The sequence below is a fragment of the Microcaecilia unicolor genome, chromosome 8 (assembly GCF_901765095.1).
Source record: "Microcaecilia unicolor chromosome 8, aMicUni1.1, whole genome shotgun sequence".
NCBI lineage: Eukaryota > Metazoa > Chordata > Amphibia > Gymnophiona > Siphonopidae > Microcaecilia > Microcaecilia unicolor.
The window spans coordinates 242,979,505-242,994,040 of record NC_044038.1 but is presented as its reverse complement, the minus strand read 5'-3'; the positions used below and the strand labels follow the sequence as shown (position 1 = coordinate 242,994,040).

At 47.3% G+C, this 14,536-nt stretch overlaps 1 protein-coding gene across 1 annotated transcript in view; it reads left to right on the top strand.

Moving 5' to 3' along the window:
* Window positions 1-10,411, top strand: part of ZNF341 (zinc finger protein 341) — a 54,943-nt gene extending 44,532 nt beyond the window's left edge. Inside the window, exons 13-15 of the mRNA XM_030212678.1 lie at window positions 2,715-2,826; window positions 7,530-7,600; window positions 8,308-10,411. Coding sequence (XP_030068538.1) covers window positions 2,715-2,826; window positions 7,530-7,600; window positions 8,308-8,807 — 683 coding nt within the window. The 3' untranslated portion in view covers window positions 8,808-10,411. The remainder of the gene's footprint in view (window positions 1-2,714; window positions 2,827-7,529; window positions 7,601-8,307) is intronic.
* The last annotated feature ends 4,125 nt before the right edge of the window (window positions 10,412-14,536 follow it).

Here is a 14,536-nt window from a genome sequence, read left to right as displayed (position 1 = left end):
ACCCACCATCAGGCAGGCCTCCCACCCAGCACCCACCATCAGGCCTCCCTCCCACCCAGCACCCACCATCAGGCCTCCCTCCCACCCCCCACTATCAGGCTTCCCTCCCACCCAGCACCCACCATCAGGCCTCCCTCCCACCCAGCACCCACCATCAGGCCTCCCTCCCACCCCCCACTATCAGGCTTCCCTCCCACCCAGCACCCACCATCAGGCCTCCCTCCCACCCCCCACTATCAGGCTTCCCTCCCACCCAGCACCCACCATCAGGCCTCCCTCCCACCCAGCACCCACCATCAGGCCTCCCTCCCACCCCCCACTATCAGGCTTCCCTCCCACCCCCCACCCACCATCAGGCCTCCCTCCCACCCAGCACCCACCATCAGGCAGGCCTCCCACCCAGCACCCACCATCAGGCCTCCCTCCCACCCAGCACCCACCATCAGGCCTCCCTCCCACCCAGCACCCACCATCAGGCCTCCCTCCCACCCCCCACTATCAGGCTTCCCTCCCACCCAGCACCCACCATCAGGCCTCCCTCCCACCCAGCACCCACCATCAGGCCTCCCTCCCACCCAGCACCCACCATCAGGCCTCCCTCCCACCCCCCACTATCAGGCTTCCCTCCCACCCCCCACCCACCATCAGGCCTCCCTCCCACCCAGCACCCACCATCAGGCCTCCCTCCCACCCCCCACTATCAGGCTTCCCTCCCACCCAGCACCCACCATCAGGCCTCCCTCCCACCCAGCACCCACCATCAGGCCTCCCTCCCACCCCCCACTATCAGGCTTCCCTCCCACCCCCCACTATCAGGCTTCCCTCCCACCCAGCACCCACCATCAGGCCTCCCTCCCACCCAGCACCCACCATCAGGCCTCCCTCCCACCCAGCACCCACCATCAGGCCTCCCTCCCACCCAGCACCCACCATCAGGCCTCCCTCCCACCCAGCACCCACCATCAGGCAGGCCTCCCACCAAGCACCCACCATCAGGCAGGCCTCCCTCCCACCCAGCACCAGGAACCCCCTCCTGAAATTTAAAAAGCGTACCTCCTCTGAGTCGGGGTTAAGGCGGCATGCATCGGTAGCGGCAGCGAAGCGTGTATGCTTCGCTCGACGCACCTTCGGCCTTCCCTGTGTCTCAAGCTCATGCGGGACCAGAGCTTGAGAGACAGGGAAGGCCGAAGGTGCGTCGAGTTCTGTTTGTTTTCTTTGTTATATACCATCTGTATAAACTATAAGTTTCTTTTTGAGTAGACTGCCCCTTTACTATAGACCCCCGCCTTTAGACTGACGCCACCCGCCGAGTATATATAAACGGAAGATCCGTGTCGGCAGCCGTGTTTGCGGGAGCTGAAGAGTGTGAGCAGTGATGCTGGATCTAACAGTGAGTAACTGTCTGAAGTTTCAATCACGTTTCCTGGAATACTGTTTGAGGTTCAGCAAATGTTTACGTATTTATTTGCAGGCATTTGGGTCCCTCAAACCTTGAAGCAGCTTTTTTTTTTTTTTAGGGAAACGCTGGCTACCGTCGGTGGGATCCTCTTCTTACTGTTTTGCAAACACACTCTCGTCAATAATTTTTGCTATTAACGATTATGGAAAAATGTCAAAATAGTATATTAAAAATGACTGAGGTATAAAAGATCTTTTCGATGTAAATTAAATGTTTGGGGAGGTTTTTCTGCCTATTATATTATATATTTATTGCACTTGTATCCCACATTTTACCACCTGTTTGCAGGCTCAATGTGGCTTACATAATTTTGTTAACAATGTCATTCCAAGGTATTAGATAAAGTTAGAATTGTTCAGAGATTAAGTAGGGAAGAGAGAAGAAGGAAGGGAGTGATTAGGGTAGTTATAGAGGTGGATTTTCATAACTGAGTGGGTTGTTGAGTTGAATTAGTGAGGTTATTAGTTATCGGTTCTCATTGTAGGCCTTGTTGAAGAAGAATGTTTTCAGAGATTTTCGAAAGATAGTTGTTTCGTTGATTGTTTTCAGGTCTGTAGGTAGTGCATTCCATATCTGCGTGCTCATGTAAGAGAAGGTAGAGGCATGCATCAGCTTGTATTTAAGTCCTTTGCAGCTGGGGTAGTGCAAGTTGAGAAATTGGCGGGATGATCTTGTGGCGTTTGTGGACGGTAGTTCCACTAGGTTTAGCATGTAGATTGGGGCGTCTGCGTGAATGATTTTGTGTACAATCGTGCAGATCTTGAACGCAGTGCGTTCCTTAAGTGGAAGCCAGTGAAGTTTCTTTCTTAGGGGTTTTGCGCTTTCATATTTAGTTTTTCCAAATATGAGTCTGGCGGCCGTATTCTGGGCAGTTTGGAGAACTATGGTCTGAGAACTTTGCTGGTTCAGGACTAAGGTCTGAGGCTTTTCCTTCCCATTTAGTGTTTATTTTTAGAAGAAAGTGTAATATATTCCAAAGGACTCTATGACTGATTTTCTATCACAGTGGTTTTCTGACCTTAGTCCTCTCACCTTCAGCAAAACAGTCTTCATAACAGGCCGCTTCCTCTGTCACCTGCCTGCTTAGTACGATGATGAGTAAATTTCCACTCTGATGCTGCCGTGTCACACCTTTCTGCAAAAAGTAGATCCTGGTAAAATAAATCAGATCAGAAGGGAGCAGGGGAAGAGGTATCAGGAGCACTGGGATATCTCACAGTAATAATTTGCATTCTTCTCTCTCTCCCCCCTGCAGGAGAGAAACCGTTTAAGTGTACTGTGTGTGACGCTGCCTTCAATCGCAAGGATAAGCTGAAACGTCACATGCTGATCCACGAACCTGTCAAGAAGTACAAATGTCCCTTTGCGTATGTAATAAACCAGCTTATTTATTTATTTTTTGTTACATTTGTACCCCGCGCTTTCCCACTCACGGCAGGCTCAATGCGGCTTACATGGGGCAATGGAGGGTTAAGTGACTTGCCCAGAGTCACAAGGAGCTGCCTGTGCCTGAAGTGGGAATCGAACTCAGTTCCCCAAGACCAAAGTCCACCACCCTAACCACTAGGCCACTCCTCCACTGTTGCTACTATTTGAGATTCTACATGGAATGTTGCTATTCCACTAGCAACATTCCATGTAGAAGTTGGCCCTTGCAGATCACCAATGTGGCCGCGCAGGCTTCTGCTTCTGTGAGTCTGACGTCCTGTGGAATAGCAACATTCCATGTAGAATCTCCAATAGTATCTATTTTATTTTTGTTACATTTGTACCCTGCGCTTTCCCACTCATGGCAGGCTCAATGCGGCTTACATGGGGCAATGGAGGGTTAAGTGACTTGCCCAGAGTCACAAGGAGCTGCCTGTGCCTGAAGTGGGAATCGAACTCAGTTCCTCAGTTCTCCAGGACCAAAGGCCACTCCTCCACTGTTGCTACTATTTGAGATTCTACATGGAATGTTGCTATTCCACTAGCAACATTCCATGTAGAGGTCGGCCCTTGCAGATCACCAATATGGCCGCGCAGGCTTCTGCTTCTGTGAGTCTGACGTCCTGCACGTACGTGCAGGACATCAGACTCACAGAAACAGAAGCCTGTTCAGCCTTCTACATGGAATGTTGCTAGTGAAATAGCAACATTCCATGTAGAATCTCCAATAGTAGCAACAGAATCTTAAATAGTAGCAACAGATTCTCAAATAATAGCAACATTCCACGTAGAATCTCCAATAGTAGCAACAGAATCTTAAATAGTAGCAACAGATTCTCAAATAATAGCAACATTCAATGTAGAATCTCCAATAGTAGCAACATTCCATGTAGAATCTCCAATAGTATCTATTTTATTTTTGTTACATTTGTACCCTGCGCTTTCCCACTCATGGCAGGCTCAATGCGGCTTACATGGGGCAATGGAGGGTTAAGTGACTTGCCCAGAGTCACAAGGAGCTGCCTGTGCCTGAAGTGGGAATCCAACTCAGTTCCTCAGTTACGCAGGACCAAAGTCCACCACCCTAACCACTAGGCCACTCCTCCACTGTTGCTACTATTTGAGATTCTACATGGAATGTTGCTATTCCACTAGCAACATTCCATGTAGAAGTCGGCCCTTGCAGATCACCAATGTGGCCGCGCAGGCTTCTGCTTCTGTGAGTCTGACGTCCTGCACGTACATCAGACTCACAGAAACAGAAGCCTGCGCAGCCTTCTACATGGAATGTTGCTAGTGGAATAGCAACATTCCATGTAGAATCTCCAATAGTATCTATTTTATTTTTGTTACATTTGTACCCCGCGCTTTCCCACTCATGGCAGGCTCAATGCGGCTTACATGGGGCAATGGAGGGTTAAGTGACTTGCCCAGAGTCACAAGGAGCTGCCTGTGCCTGAGGTGGGAATCGAACTCAGTTCCCCAGGACCAAAGTCCACCACCCTAACCACTAGGCCACTCCTCCACTTATGGGTTTCAGGGGGTCTTTTACTAAAAAGAGTAGCTCGACTTATCTGCAGCAGGGTCCATAGGAATAAAATGGGACCTGCTGCAGATAACTCGAGCTAACCATTAGTAAAAGGCCCCCTCGATGTATCATGGAATGGGAATCGAAGGCTACTGTCTAGGGAAGAATGTCAGTAATCAAAGGAAATCATCTTATTTCCACCTCCTGCATTCAGAGGGAATCTTGCCCTAGAATAGCTGGGGGCGACTCTAGAGAAGTCGAGGGGTGATCTCCACATGTGTCTCTTGTGAGCTTGACCCACGTTCCCTTTTCCTACTTCCAAGTGAAACCAAGGGTCCATCGAGCCCAGCATCCTGTCCACGACAGCGACCAATCCAGGCCAAGGGCACCTGGCAAGCTTCCCAAACGTACAAACATTCTATACATGTTATTCCTGGAATTTTTGGATTTTTCCAAGTCCGTTTAGTAGCGGTTTATGGACTTGTCCTTTAGGAAACCGTCCAACCCCTTTTTAAACTCTGCTAAGCTAACCACCTTCACCACATTTTCCGGCAATGAATTCCAGAGTTTAATTACACATTGGGTGAAGAAACTTTTTCTCCGATTTGTTTTAAATTTACTACACTGTAGTTTAATTGCATGCCCCCTAGTCCTAGTATTTTGGAAAGCGTGAACAGACGCTTCACATCCACCTGTTCCACTCCACTCATTATTTTATATACCTCTATCATGTCTCCCCTCAGCCGTCTCTTCTCCAAGCTGAATAGCTCTAGCCTCCTTAGTCTTTCTTCATAGGGAAGTCGTCCCATCGCCGCTATCATTTTAGTCGCCCTTCGCTGCACCTTTTCCAGTTCCACTATATCTTTCTTGAGATGCGGCGACCAGAATTGAACACAATACTCAAGGTGCGGTCGCACCATGGAGCGATACAACGGCATTATAACATCCTCACACCTGTTTTCCATACCTTTCCTAATAATACCCAACATTCTATTCGCTTTGTTTAAGTTGCAGTTTTCAAGTTTACGCAATGTAGGGGTTGATACTCAAAATGCTTTAAACGACCCAGGAGAGACTTGTGCCGGGCTGTCTGGAGATATTCTGCAGCTCTTAACCGGGTAGTGCCACTGAATTTCCCTTCTAACCGCCTGTGCCGAAACCGGTTAGTTGGTGGGCGGTCTGGGGACAGAGCAGAAAGTTAGCCAGTGGCAATTTTCAGTCCATTAAACGGCTAAGTAACCACATCAAGTTACGTCGGCTGGCCTACCTTTATGTGGCGAGTTAACCGGGCACTGCTCCGAGTATTGGCTGGTTGACTTCTGGGTCGACAGTCGTACCTGGATACTCAGTGCCAGGAGCCACACATGCCCCTGGCGTTGAATGTTCAGGGTTTAGTCAGTCCATGGCTGGAAGAGGCTCGGCGACCCAATAATTTATTTATTTATTTATACACTGTTGTATCCCACTATATTATCCAAAAACAACTTTTGGTTCAATGTTGTTTACAATTTACAGTTAGGCGAAATTATAGTAATGTTTTACAGTACAATTCTTTTTTCTAATATGCTTTTTTCTTCAGTGTTTTTTCATCCCCGACCTCGTGAATAGTCTACATTTGGCCTTTTATTTAAGAGCTTATAATCTGCTGTGAAAAGCAGGGCCCTGAGCAGCCGGGAGAGGGCTTGTGAACTGCTACAGGTTAAATGTATTTACAAGCAGAGCCATGTAACCTTCATTGCAGCCGTAGGAAGTGTTATTGCTGGAAAACAGGTGTGATGATGTTATAATGCCGTTGTATCGCTCCATGGTGCGACCGCACCTTGAGTATTGTGTTCAATTCTGGTCGCCGCATCTCAAGAAAGATATAGTAGAATTGGAAAAGGTGCAGCGAAGGGCGACTAAAATGATAGCGGGGATGGGACGACTTCCCTATGAGGAAAGATTAAGGAGGCTAGGGCTATTCAACTTGGAGAAGAGACGGCTGAGGGGAGACATGATAGAGGTATATAAAATAATGAGTGGAGTGGAACAGGTGGATGTGAAGCGTCTGTTCACGCTTTCCAAAAATACTAGGACTAGGGGGCATGCGATTAAACTACAGTGTAGTAAATTTAAAACAAATCGGAGAAAATGTTTCTTCACCCAACGTGTAATTAAACTCTGGAATTCATTGCCGGAAAATGTGGTGAAGGTGGTTAGCTTAGCAGAGTTTAAAAAGGGGTTGGACGGTTTCCTAAAGGACAAGTCCATAAACCGCTACTAAACGGACTTGGAAAAATCCAAAATTCCAGGAATAACATGTATAGAATGTTTGTACGTTTGGGAAGCTTGCCAGGTGCCCTTAGCCTGGATTGGCCGCTGTCGTGGACAAGATGCTGGGCTCGATGGACCCCTTGGTCTTTTCCCAGCGTGGCATTACTTATGTACTTATGAGAATGACGGACACTTTGATGTCCACCTCTAGACTGGAAGCTCCCTCCAGAGAGGATTCTCTCTTCTTTGTGTTGTAAACCATTGCATTCACCTTGTAGTACCATTTAACTCCAGACTCCGCCCCTTCTGCCTCGCCTCACCTCATGCCTGGAACAGACTTCGTGAGCCCATACGCCATGCGCCCTCCCTGCCCATTTTCAAGTCCTTACTCAACGCCCATCTCTTCTCCCTTGCTTTTGGTGCCTAACCACCTTCCCCATTCATGATACCTACACTGACTACATAGTTTGTTACCTTTAGATTGTAAGCTCTCTTGAGCAGGGACCGTCCTTCCCCATGTTTAAACTTGTACAGCGCTGCGTAACCCTGGCAGCGCTATAGAAATGCTAAATAGTAGTAATTGTACCTATATATTTGGCAGTGACATACAACAGTGGGTTTTGAGCCCCAGTGTTTTAGCAGCTGAGAATCACTTCAGTCCACACAACTGTGAAATGAACTGTCACATTTTCCTCAAACAGCAGTTTTAGATGAAATAGTGACAAATTCTAATGAGGGAAACAGCACCTCCTGCTGGGGGGGGGGGGGGGGGGGGGGGGGGGGGGCAGTGAGTGGCTGATGTTCTGGTGCTGCTAGCTTGCCTGGGGTTCTTTGGTTCACAGTGTGTATCTTTACTTGCAGGTCACACATGGGCTGCAACAAGGAGTTCAACAGGCCAGACAAGCTGAAAGCCCACATCCTGTCACATTCCGGTGAGTGGCACTGAAGCAGGTCACCTTCCTTTTTCACTTGCACCTCCGAATTCGCATTTGCGCAGTCCCAATTCAAGAGGGGATATGGCTAAAACGGTCCAATGTCAAACAGGCTTTAATAAAGTAGCAGTTAGAGGGTGCAGGGCTGAAACTCTTTTAAGTTTTAACCCTGGGGCAATGGAGGGTTAAGTGACTTGCCCAGGGTCACAGTGAGCTGCAGTGGGAATTCAACCCTGATTCTCGGCCCACTGCACTAACCATTAGGCTGCTGCTCCAGCAGGGCAAGGGACTGAGCTATGAACTGGGAGAGGTGGGGGGGGGGGGGGGGGGGGGGCTCAAAAGGAATTTGGAAAGATTTTCACCAAGAGACAGACTTACAGCAGAGATGTAGGAGCCGAAAGAGAGAGAGAGAGAATTCAAGCGTGGGATAGTCACAGTGGGAAAGGTAGGATGGGTAGCAGGTACAAATGGGCAGACTGGATGGACTAGTTCGTCTTTATGTGCTCTCATCTACCCTGTGACTATGGGTCCTGACCTGACTCTCATGTTTCTGGGTAACCAAACTTCATATGAATTTATTTGAAAGAAACAAGAGCAAAACAAGAACATTTGGCATTTGCTAGTGTGAAGAGCAACAGTTTGAAGATTGCGGGCAAGGCGCTTGTTAAATTGTTGTTTTTTGTTTTTTTTTTCATTTTTATGTTCAGGGATGAAGATCCACAAGTGCCAGTACTGTAGTAAGTCCTTCAGCCGTCGGGCGCACCTTGTGCAGCATCAGAACTCTCACACGGGTAACTATAAATACCGCTGCCCCGGCTGCGGCAAGGGCTTCACCAGACAGAAGTGTCTGAAGGACCACAAATGCAGGCTGAGTCAGCAGAAAGACAAGAAGCCACAGAAGAGGTCCAGCCGGGGCCGAAGTTTTGCCTCTGCTAGTCCCACCGAGCCTGCGCTGGTGGAATTTAAGAACAGCACAGAGATGAGCACCCTAGAAATGGACCAGGAGCCCCATAGCGACCAGTTCCAGGAACCCGATGCTGTCCTGTCTATAGTCATCGGCAGGGCAGGAACTGCAGATTCAGATCTTGTGGTCCCAGATCAGCCGGACCATATTTCACCTAATATTGCCCTTGCAGAGCTACAGACCAGCAGTGAAGTGCAGTGTGCTATGCTAACTGTCCCCGTTTATATTCAGACAACCGAATAGCTTTGCTGGGTTCTGTGGGCACCGTCTCTTCTCAGTGGGCCTTGGTTCTGAAGATCTTGCTCAGACAGGTACAGAATTGTCTGTCCAAGGAGAGCTGAACCTGCTGGTTCTTCATGAACTTTGGCCCAAGTTTTCCTGTTACATTTCTGCGATAGGCCAAGACAATGAAGGGATCGTACATCCGGACCATAGTAAAATCCCTTTCGTGCTCAGAACGGCAAGCTGGTCCTTTATTTCAGTGACGACATTCTCGCCTTGGAGTCAGACGAACGCAAGTTCACTTTTTAAGAACATTCAGTTGGAAGCATTAAAACTGCAGCTCTGGGCGGAGGATGGTTGGCGAATGTAAAACCCCCAAGACTATAATACTGGGCAGCGCTGAGCAGGGTGGCAGTGAGTGTAAACCGATGACGTCGCTCCAGGCAGTGTTGTGCTTGGTTGGCAGTAATTGTGGGACATGAGACTGGTCCTGAGCTCATGAGAATGCAGTGCTGCAGAACACTCCGCTTTCTGTAGGTTGTCCTGGGCGCAGATCTGCACATAAACTAATTAGTCAATTAGGAACTAACAATTATAACAGATAACAAGCACTTAATTGGTGGTAATTAAGAGTTACGCACGGATCTGCCCTTTGCCCTATTCTGTAACATGTGCGTCCAAATGTCATAGTGTGCAACTCCAAAGGGGGCGTGGCCATGGGAGGGGCATGGGTGAGTCAGAGGTGTTGCTAGAAATTAGGTGTGATCTTACAGAATACCTACATTTCTGTGCCTAACTGCCGTGAGTCAGGTGCCAGCATTTACACCAGCCTTTAGCGGGCCTGAGTGCTGACGCCCAAAGTTAGGTGTATTCTGTAAAGGTCATTCCTGGCAGAGCGCCCTCTACAGGATTCTAGCTTAGCTCAGATCCTCCTGGTGCTATGTACTGAGTGTGGGGCCCATGAAGTTATAATAATGGGGTAGGCCCCGCTCACATTGCGAGTGAATACGGGACCTCTGGACAGTCCCAGAATGCCTTGCAATAAGAAAAACAAAACAGAACTCGAATAAAAATGCAGCTGACCATAGGCATGGTGGGGGAGCAAGTTTGTGCTCAAAGCAGGGCATTGTGTTGGGGTCTTCATATGGATGTCGTCCACTCCTGAGCTAAGCTGGAGGACAGTCGAGAGAGAGAGCACTGACGGAAAGAAGTGTGAAGTGCTTCTGTTTCATACCAGGACCAAGTGTTGCAAATGGCCTGATTGTGTCACAGTTGTAGGATAAAATCTATCTTACCTGGTATTTGGGTGCTTGACCTTTTAGAGGTGAATTCTTCCCACTGGAAGCAAGGTTCTCTTTAAATCCTTTTGGAATGCTTGAAACAAATAGAATATATATATATATATACATATGTACATTTATATAACAGCTGCACTTTTTTCTGTGTTACATACAAAACAAATTAGAACTGAAATGTCAAACAGTACAAAACTACTGCCTTAACTGCTATAAAATGTTATGTTCTCAAAGTTTTAATGAAAGTACAGACACATTTCTGTATCAGCAGTGAGCACTTTTCCCAACAAAACCAGTATTAGTAGCCATAGGCGCCGACTCCGTGGGTGCTGTGGGTGGAAGTTCGTTCCTTCCCTCCCTCCTCCCTTCAAGTTCCAGGCCCCCTCCCTCCGAATTTTAAAAGTCATCTATTTTACCCTCGTCGGGGTTAGGGTGGCAGCAGTGGTAAAAAGCATGCAGGCTCGGCTCGGTGCTTAGTTCCGTTTTCCCTTCTCTCTCTCTCAGCTCTGGTCCTGCCCTCATTTCTTGTTTCCGCAAGGGCGGGACCAGAGCTGACAGAGAGAGAGAAGGGAAAACAACTAAGCACCGAGCCGAGCCTGCATGCTTTTTACCGCTGCCGCCGCCCTAACCCCAACGAGGTAAAATAGATGACTTTTAAAATTTGGAGGGAGGTGGCCTGGAACTCGAAGGGAGGGACGACGGACCCTGGAACTGGGAAGGAGGGGGGACCCTGGAACTCAGAGGGAGGGGGGCCTGGGAGGGGGAGGGGGGGAATGCATTACCTGTAAAAAAAAAAAAAAAAAATTCAGCACCCCCAATCATTTTGAAAAGTTGGCTCCTATGTCAGTAGCCTCGGCAAAAGCAATTTGAAACATTTCAGCTGTAAGCTGCCTGGAAAAAGATCAGCTTGGGCATTTCTAACTCACCTTACTGAGTCTTTTCAGATGTAAATGTGAATCACTTCCAGTTTACGTTTATAATTAGATTGTAAAAGAGGGCTAGATTTACTAACGTATTAACATTTTAATATACATTTCATGATAACTTACATTAATTGCAAATTAACACACTTTAGTAGATCTAGCCCTTAATTTGACAGGTTCATTAAAAATTCCTCAGCTGCAGTCAGTTCTCTTTGAAACAAGACTTTGGCATGGTTGGAAAGGAAGGAAACGTCAGAAGATGCTCAGCGGTGTCACAATTTCAGTGCTCGGGAGAAAGATTTCTTGTGCCCCTGCAGGAGAGCTTCAGGTCTAGTAACAAAAGCTGTCATTAACGACCTGTATTTTGTTTTTTTGCCCTCCTTTTTTTTAGGGAGGGGGGGAAGGGGCCGTTTTGTAGCTCTCAGCATTTCATAGGTGTAAGATGAATATGGTAAGACTTACACCCTGCAGCTGAGCACTGAATTCCAGAGTATTTTCGGGATGCCAGTCCTCTATAGAAGAGACTTTTCCAAACTGTTCCCGTCCCCCAACCTATGCCAAAGCTAAGTTTGCTGCCACTATGAGAGTCAGTGGTGTAGCTATGGGGGCCCTTGGGGACCTGGGCCCCCCTAAATTGGATCCGGGGTCCTTGGTTTGGCTGACGGGGCTCCCCAACCCCACCAGCTGAAGCCTTTCTCCAGCGCTATTCTCTGCGCATTGCCTGCCCTGCTTCCTCTCATGTTGTGCGCACGTTGTTTCACTAAAACTGAGCATGCACACGATGTAGGGGAAGCAGGACAGGCAATGTGCAGAGAACAGTGCTGGAGAAAGGTTGCAGTGGGGGTTGCAGCAGGGAGGTGGGCCAAACTGTGCCTCCCCACCACCCACCCACTTTGGGCTCCAGACCCCCCAAACGTTGAGGTCTGGCTACTCCCCTGCTGACAGTGGCCCTTCTTTTCCTATTTAAGCAGTTTAATGGACCTTGACCTTCACTAAAACGTTTGTGTTGTGCATTATTTTGTGCGTGCTCAGGGTAACCGGCTTCACACGACAGGCCCTGTGCTGCTTTGCTAACACGATCATATTTTGAGGTGTTTTTTAGACTTCTCGATGTAATCATGTGAGCGTTTCTATTCATCTCCTCCAAGGTCTTAAGCATGTTCCAGATTGTCCCCAAGACATGACTGAAACCATCTTTAAACTGACGTAACGTATTGGTGGCATCACGTTTTACTGTCTGGTGATTTTTCTTGGAGATTAACTGCAGAAAGCACTGAGGACAGTTGTCTTCTGTGTCGTTCTCCTAATAGTCAAGATATAACAGCAAAGGTGGTCCAAGGAAGGAGGGGCAACCAATGAAACTTCTACTACTAATCATTTCTATAGCGCTACTAGACGTACGCAACGCTGTACATTTGAACATGAAGAGACAGTCCCTGCTCGACAGAGCTTACAATCTACTTAGGACAGACAAACAGGACAAATAAGAGATAAGGGAATTACTAAGGTGGGGATGATAAAATAAGGGTACTGAACAAGTGAGTAAAACTTAAAACTTTATTGAAGAAAGACCCAACTTGGTCAAGTATATTGAAGAATCTGATGGTGATCCTTTAGTTTCCATTTGATTTGATTTTGTTACTATATGTGTTCTTTCTGTGTATTAATGCATTATTTGTCATTTTTGACATTTTTCTTGTATATTTGTAGACCTCTGATTTGTAGACGATTGCTGAAACTTGGCCAAGTTTGGTCTTCTTCGATAAAGCTTTTTAAGCATCATTGGTTGTCCCTCATTCCTTGGACCCCCTTTGCTGTTATTTTTTGACCTGTCAATTTTGCAGAGGTTCACCTCCTGTCTTTGTATCTCTCACTCTCCTAATAGCCAATGTAAATCATGACTGGAAAAGGCATGAGGAGGCATCAGATCTCAGAATATGAGCATTGTAATCATAATATCGGGCTCGACAGTCAAAGTGATTTAAATGGCAAGGAAAGACTCCTGGCCGTTTAAATCACTTGGTCAAGGCTAACCAGCAACATTCAACGCCGCTTAACTGGACCATTCCACTGAATATTGCTGCTAAACGGCCAGCCTCTAACTGGCATGGTTGGGGGCAGAGAGTGGGCGGAGCATTGCCCTAACCGGTTACTGGTCATATTCAGACCACTAACAGATAAGCGAATAAAATTAGGATAACTTTTTGCACCAAGTTTAACTGGGCAACAGTCTGAATATTGGTTGGTGCCCAGTTAAACTCACATCAGATCTGGCGGCCCTCCCGATCCCCCTCCCACCCCCAAAGAAAATAGAAAGCAGCCTGAGCCCCCTTCCCCCCCCCCCCCCCCCCCCCCCCCCACTTTCTAAGGCCTCCCAGATCTACCTGGAGATGTCCCTGGTGATCTAGGAGGAAACTGGGCAGAAGCGATGCACACTTGTTCCTGCCCGGTGCTGCCTTCTCTTGAAAATGGCTGCTGCAACCTCAGTCAGCAGTCTTGCAGTACTTCAAGCACCACGGTACCTGAAGTACTCTCGGTAGGTACTTGAAGTACATAAGAACAGCCATACTGGGTCAGACCAATGGAATGGTGACCAAATCGTAGCAAGATTCATGGTACTGATCCCAGGACAAGAAGTAGCTTCCCCCATGTCTGTCTCAATAGCAGACTGGAATTTTCCTCCAGGACCTTGTCCAACCCTTTTTTAAACCCAGATATGCTAACTGCTGTTACCATATCCTCTGGCAACAAGTTCCAGTGCATAACTATGTGTTGAGTGAAAACATATTTCCTTCTGTTTATTTTAAAAGTAATACAATAGCAGAAGAGAGGGTTGAAGCACACACAACAATGGAGAAACAAAAAAAGAGTCATTCAAGCATAGGAAAGTCGAGTCCTTTAGTAGACCTGATGCCGTGTTTTGGCGACAAAGCACCTGCGTCAGGCGTCAATGCAATCTATGTAAATTACTGAGCTAAAAGCCCATAAAATCAGCAAATCAAAGCAGATTACAAGCGTGGTATCCACAATGTAGTAAAGTGTGTTATAGCACTCCGGCATCTCAAAATTGGTGGCAAAAAGTAAAGATTTGCAACAAACTTGGCCTCCTACTTCTGAAACTACTTCAATTCATGTTACAAATATCTCCACCTCTTCAATAAAAAAAGTTTCCCTTCAGAACTCCACTTTCATCCTCAGCAGCAAGTTTCTGATTTTCTAGTATGAACTGTAAGTAAATTAGAAACATTTATTTGCAATAAAGTGAAATTTTAGAAAAGAACCGAGGCCCAGATGCACAAAAATTAACGAGCCAGCAGCCTGCGTTTCATACTGGTTTTAGCCGTTTAAAGCAAGCGCGGAGTTCAGCCAGACATGCACAAAGGGGTTCTGTGGGCTGTTTTCCTGTCACAGTAGCAGCTAATGATAATAATTGTATGCTAAGTTATTTAAATGAGCTACTTACCATTAAAATGTGCATTCCGCTTAATGCACAGCCGTTTACCTAGCGATGCACAGAAAGGCCCGCCTACCT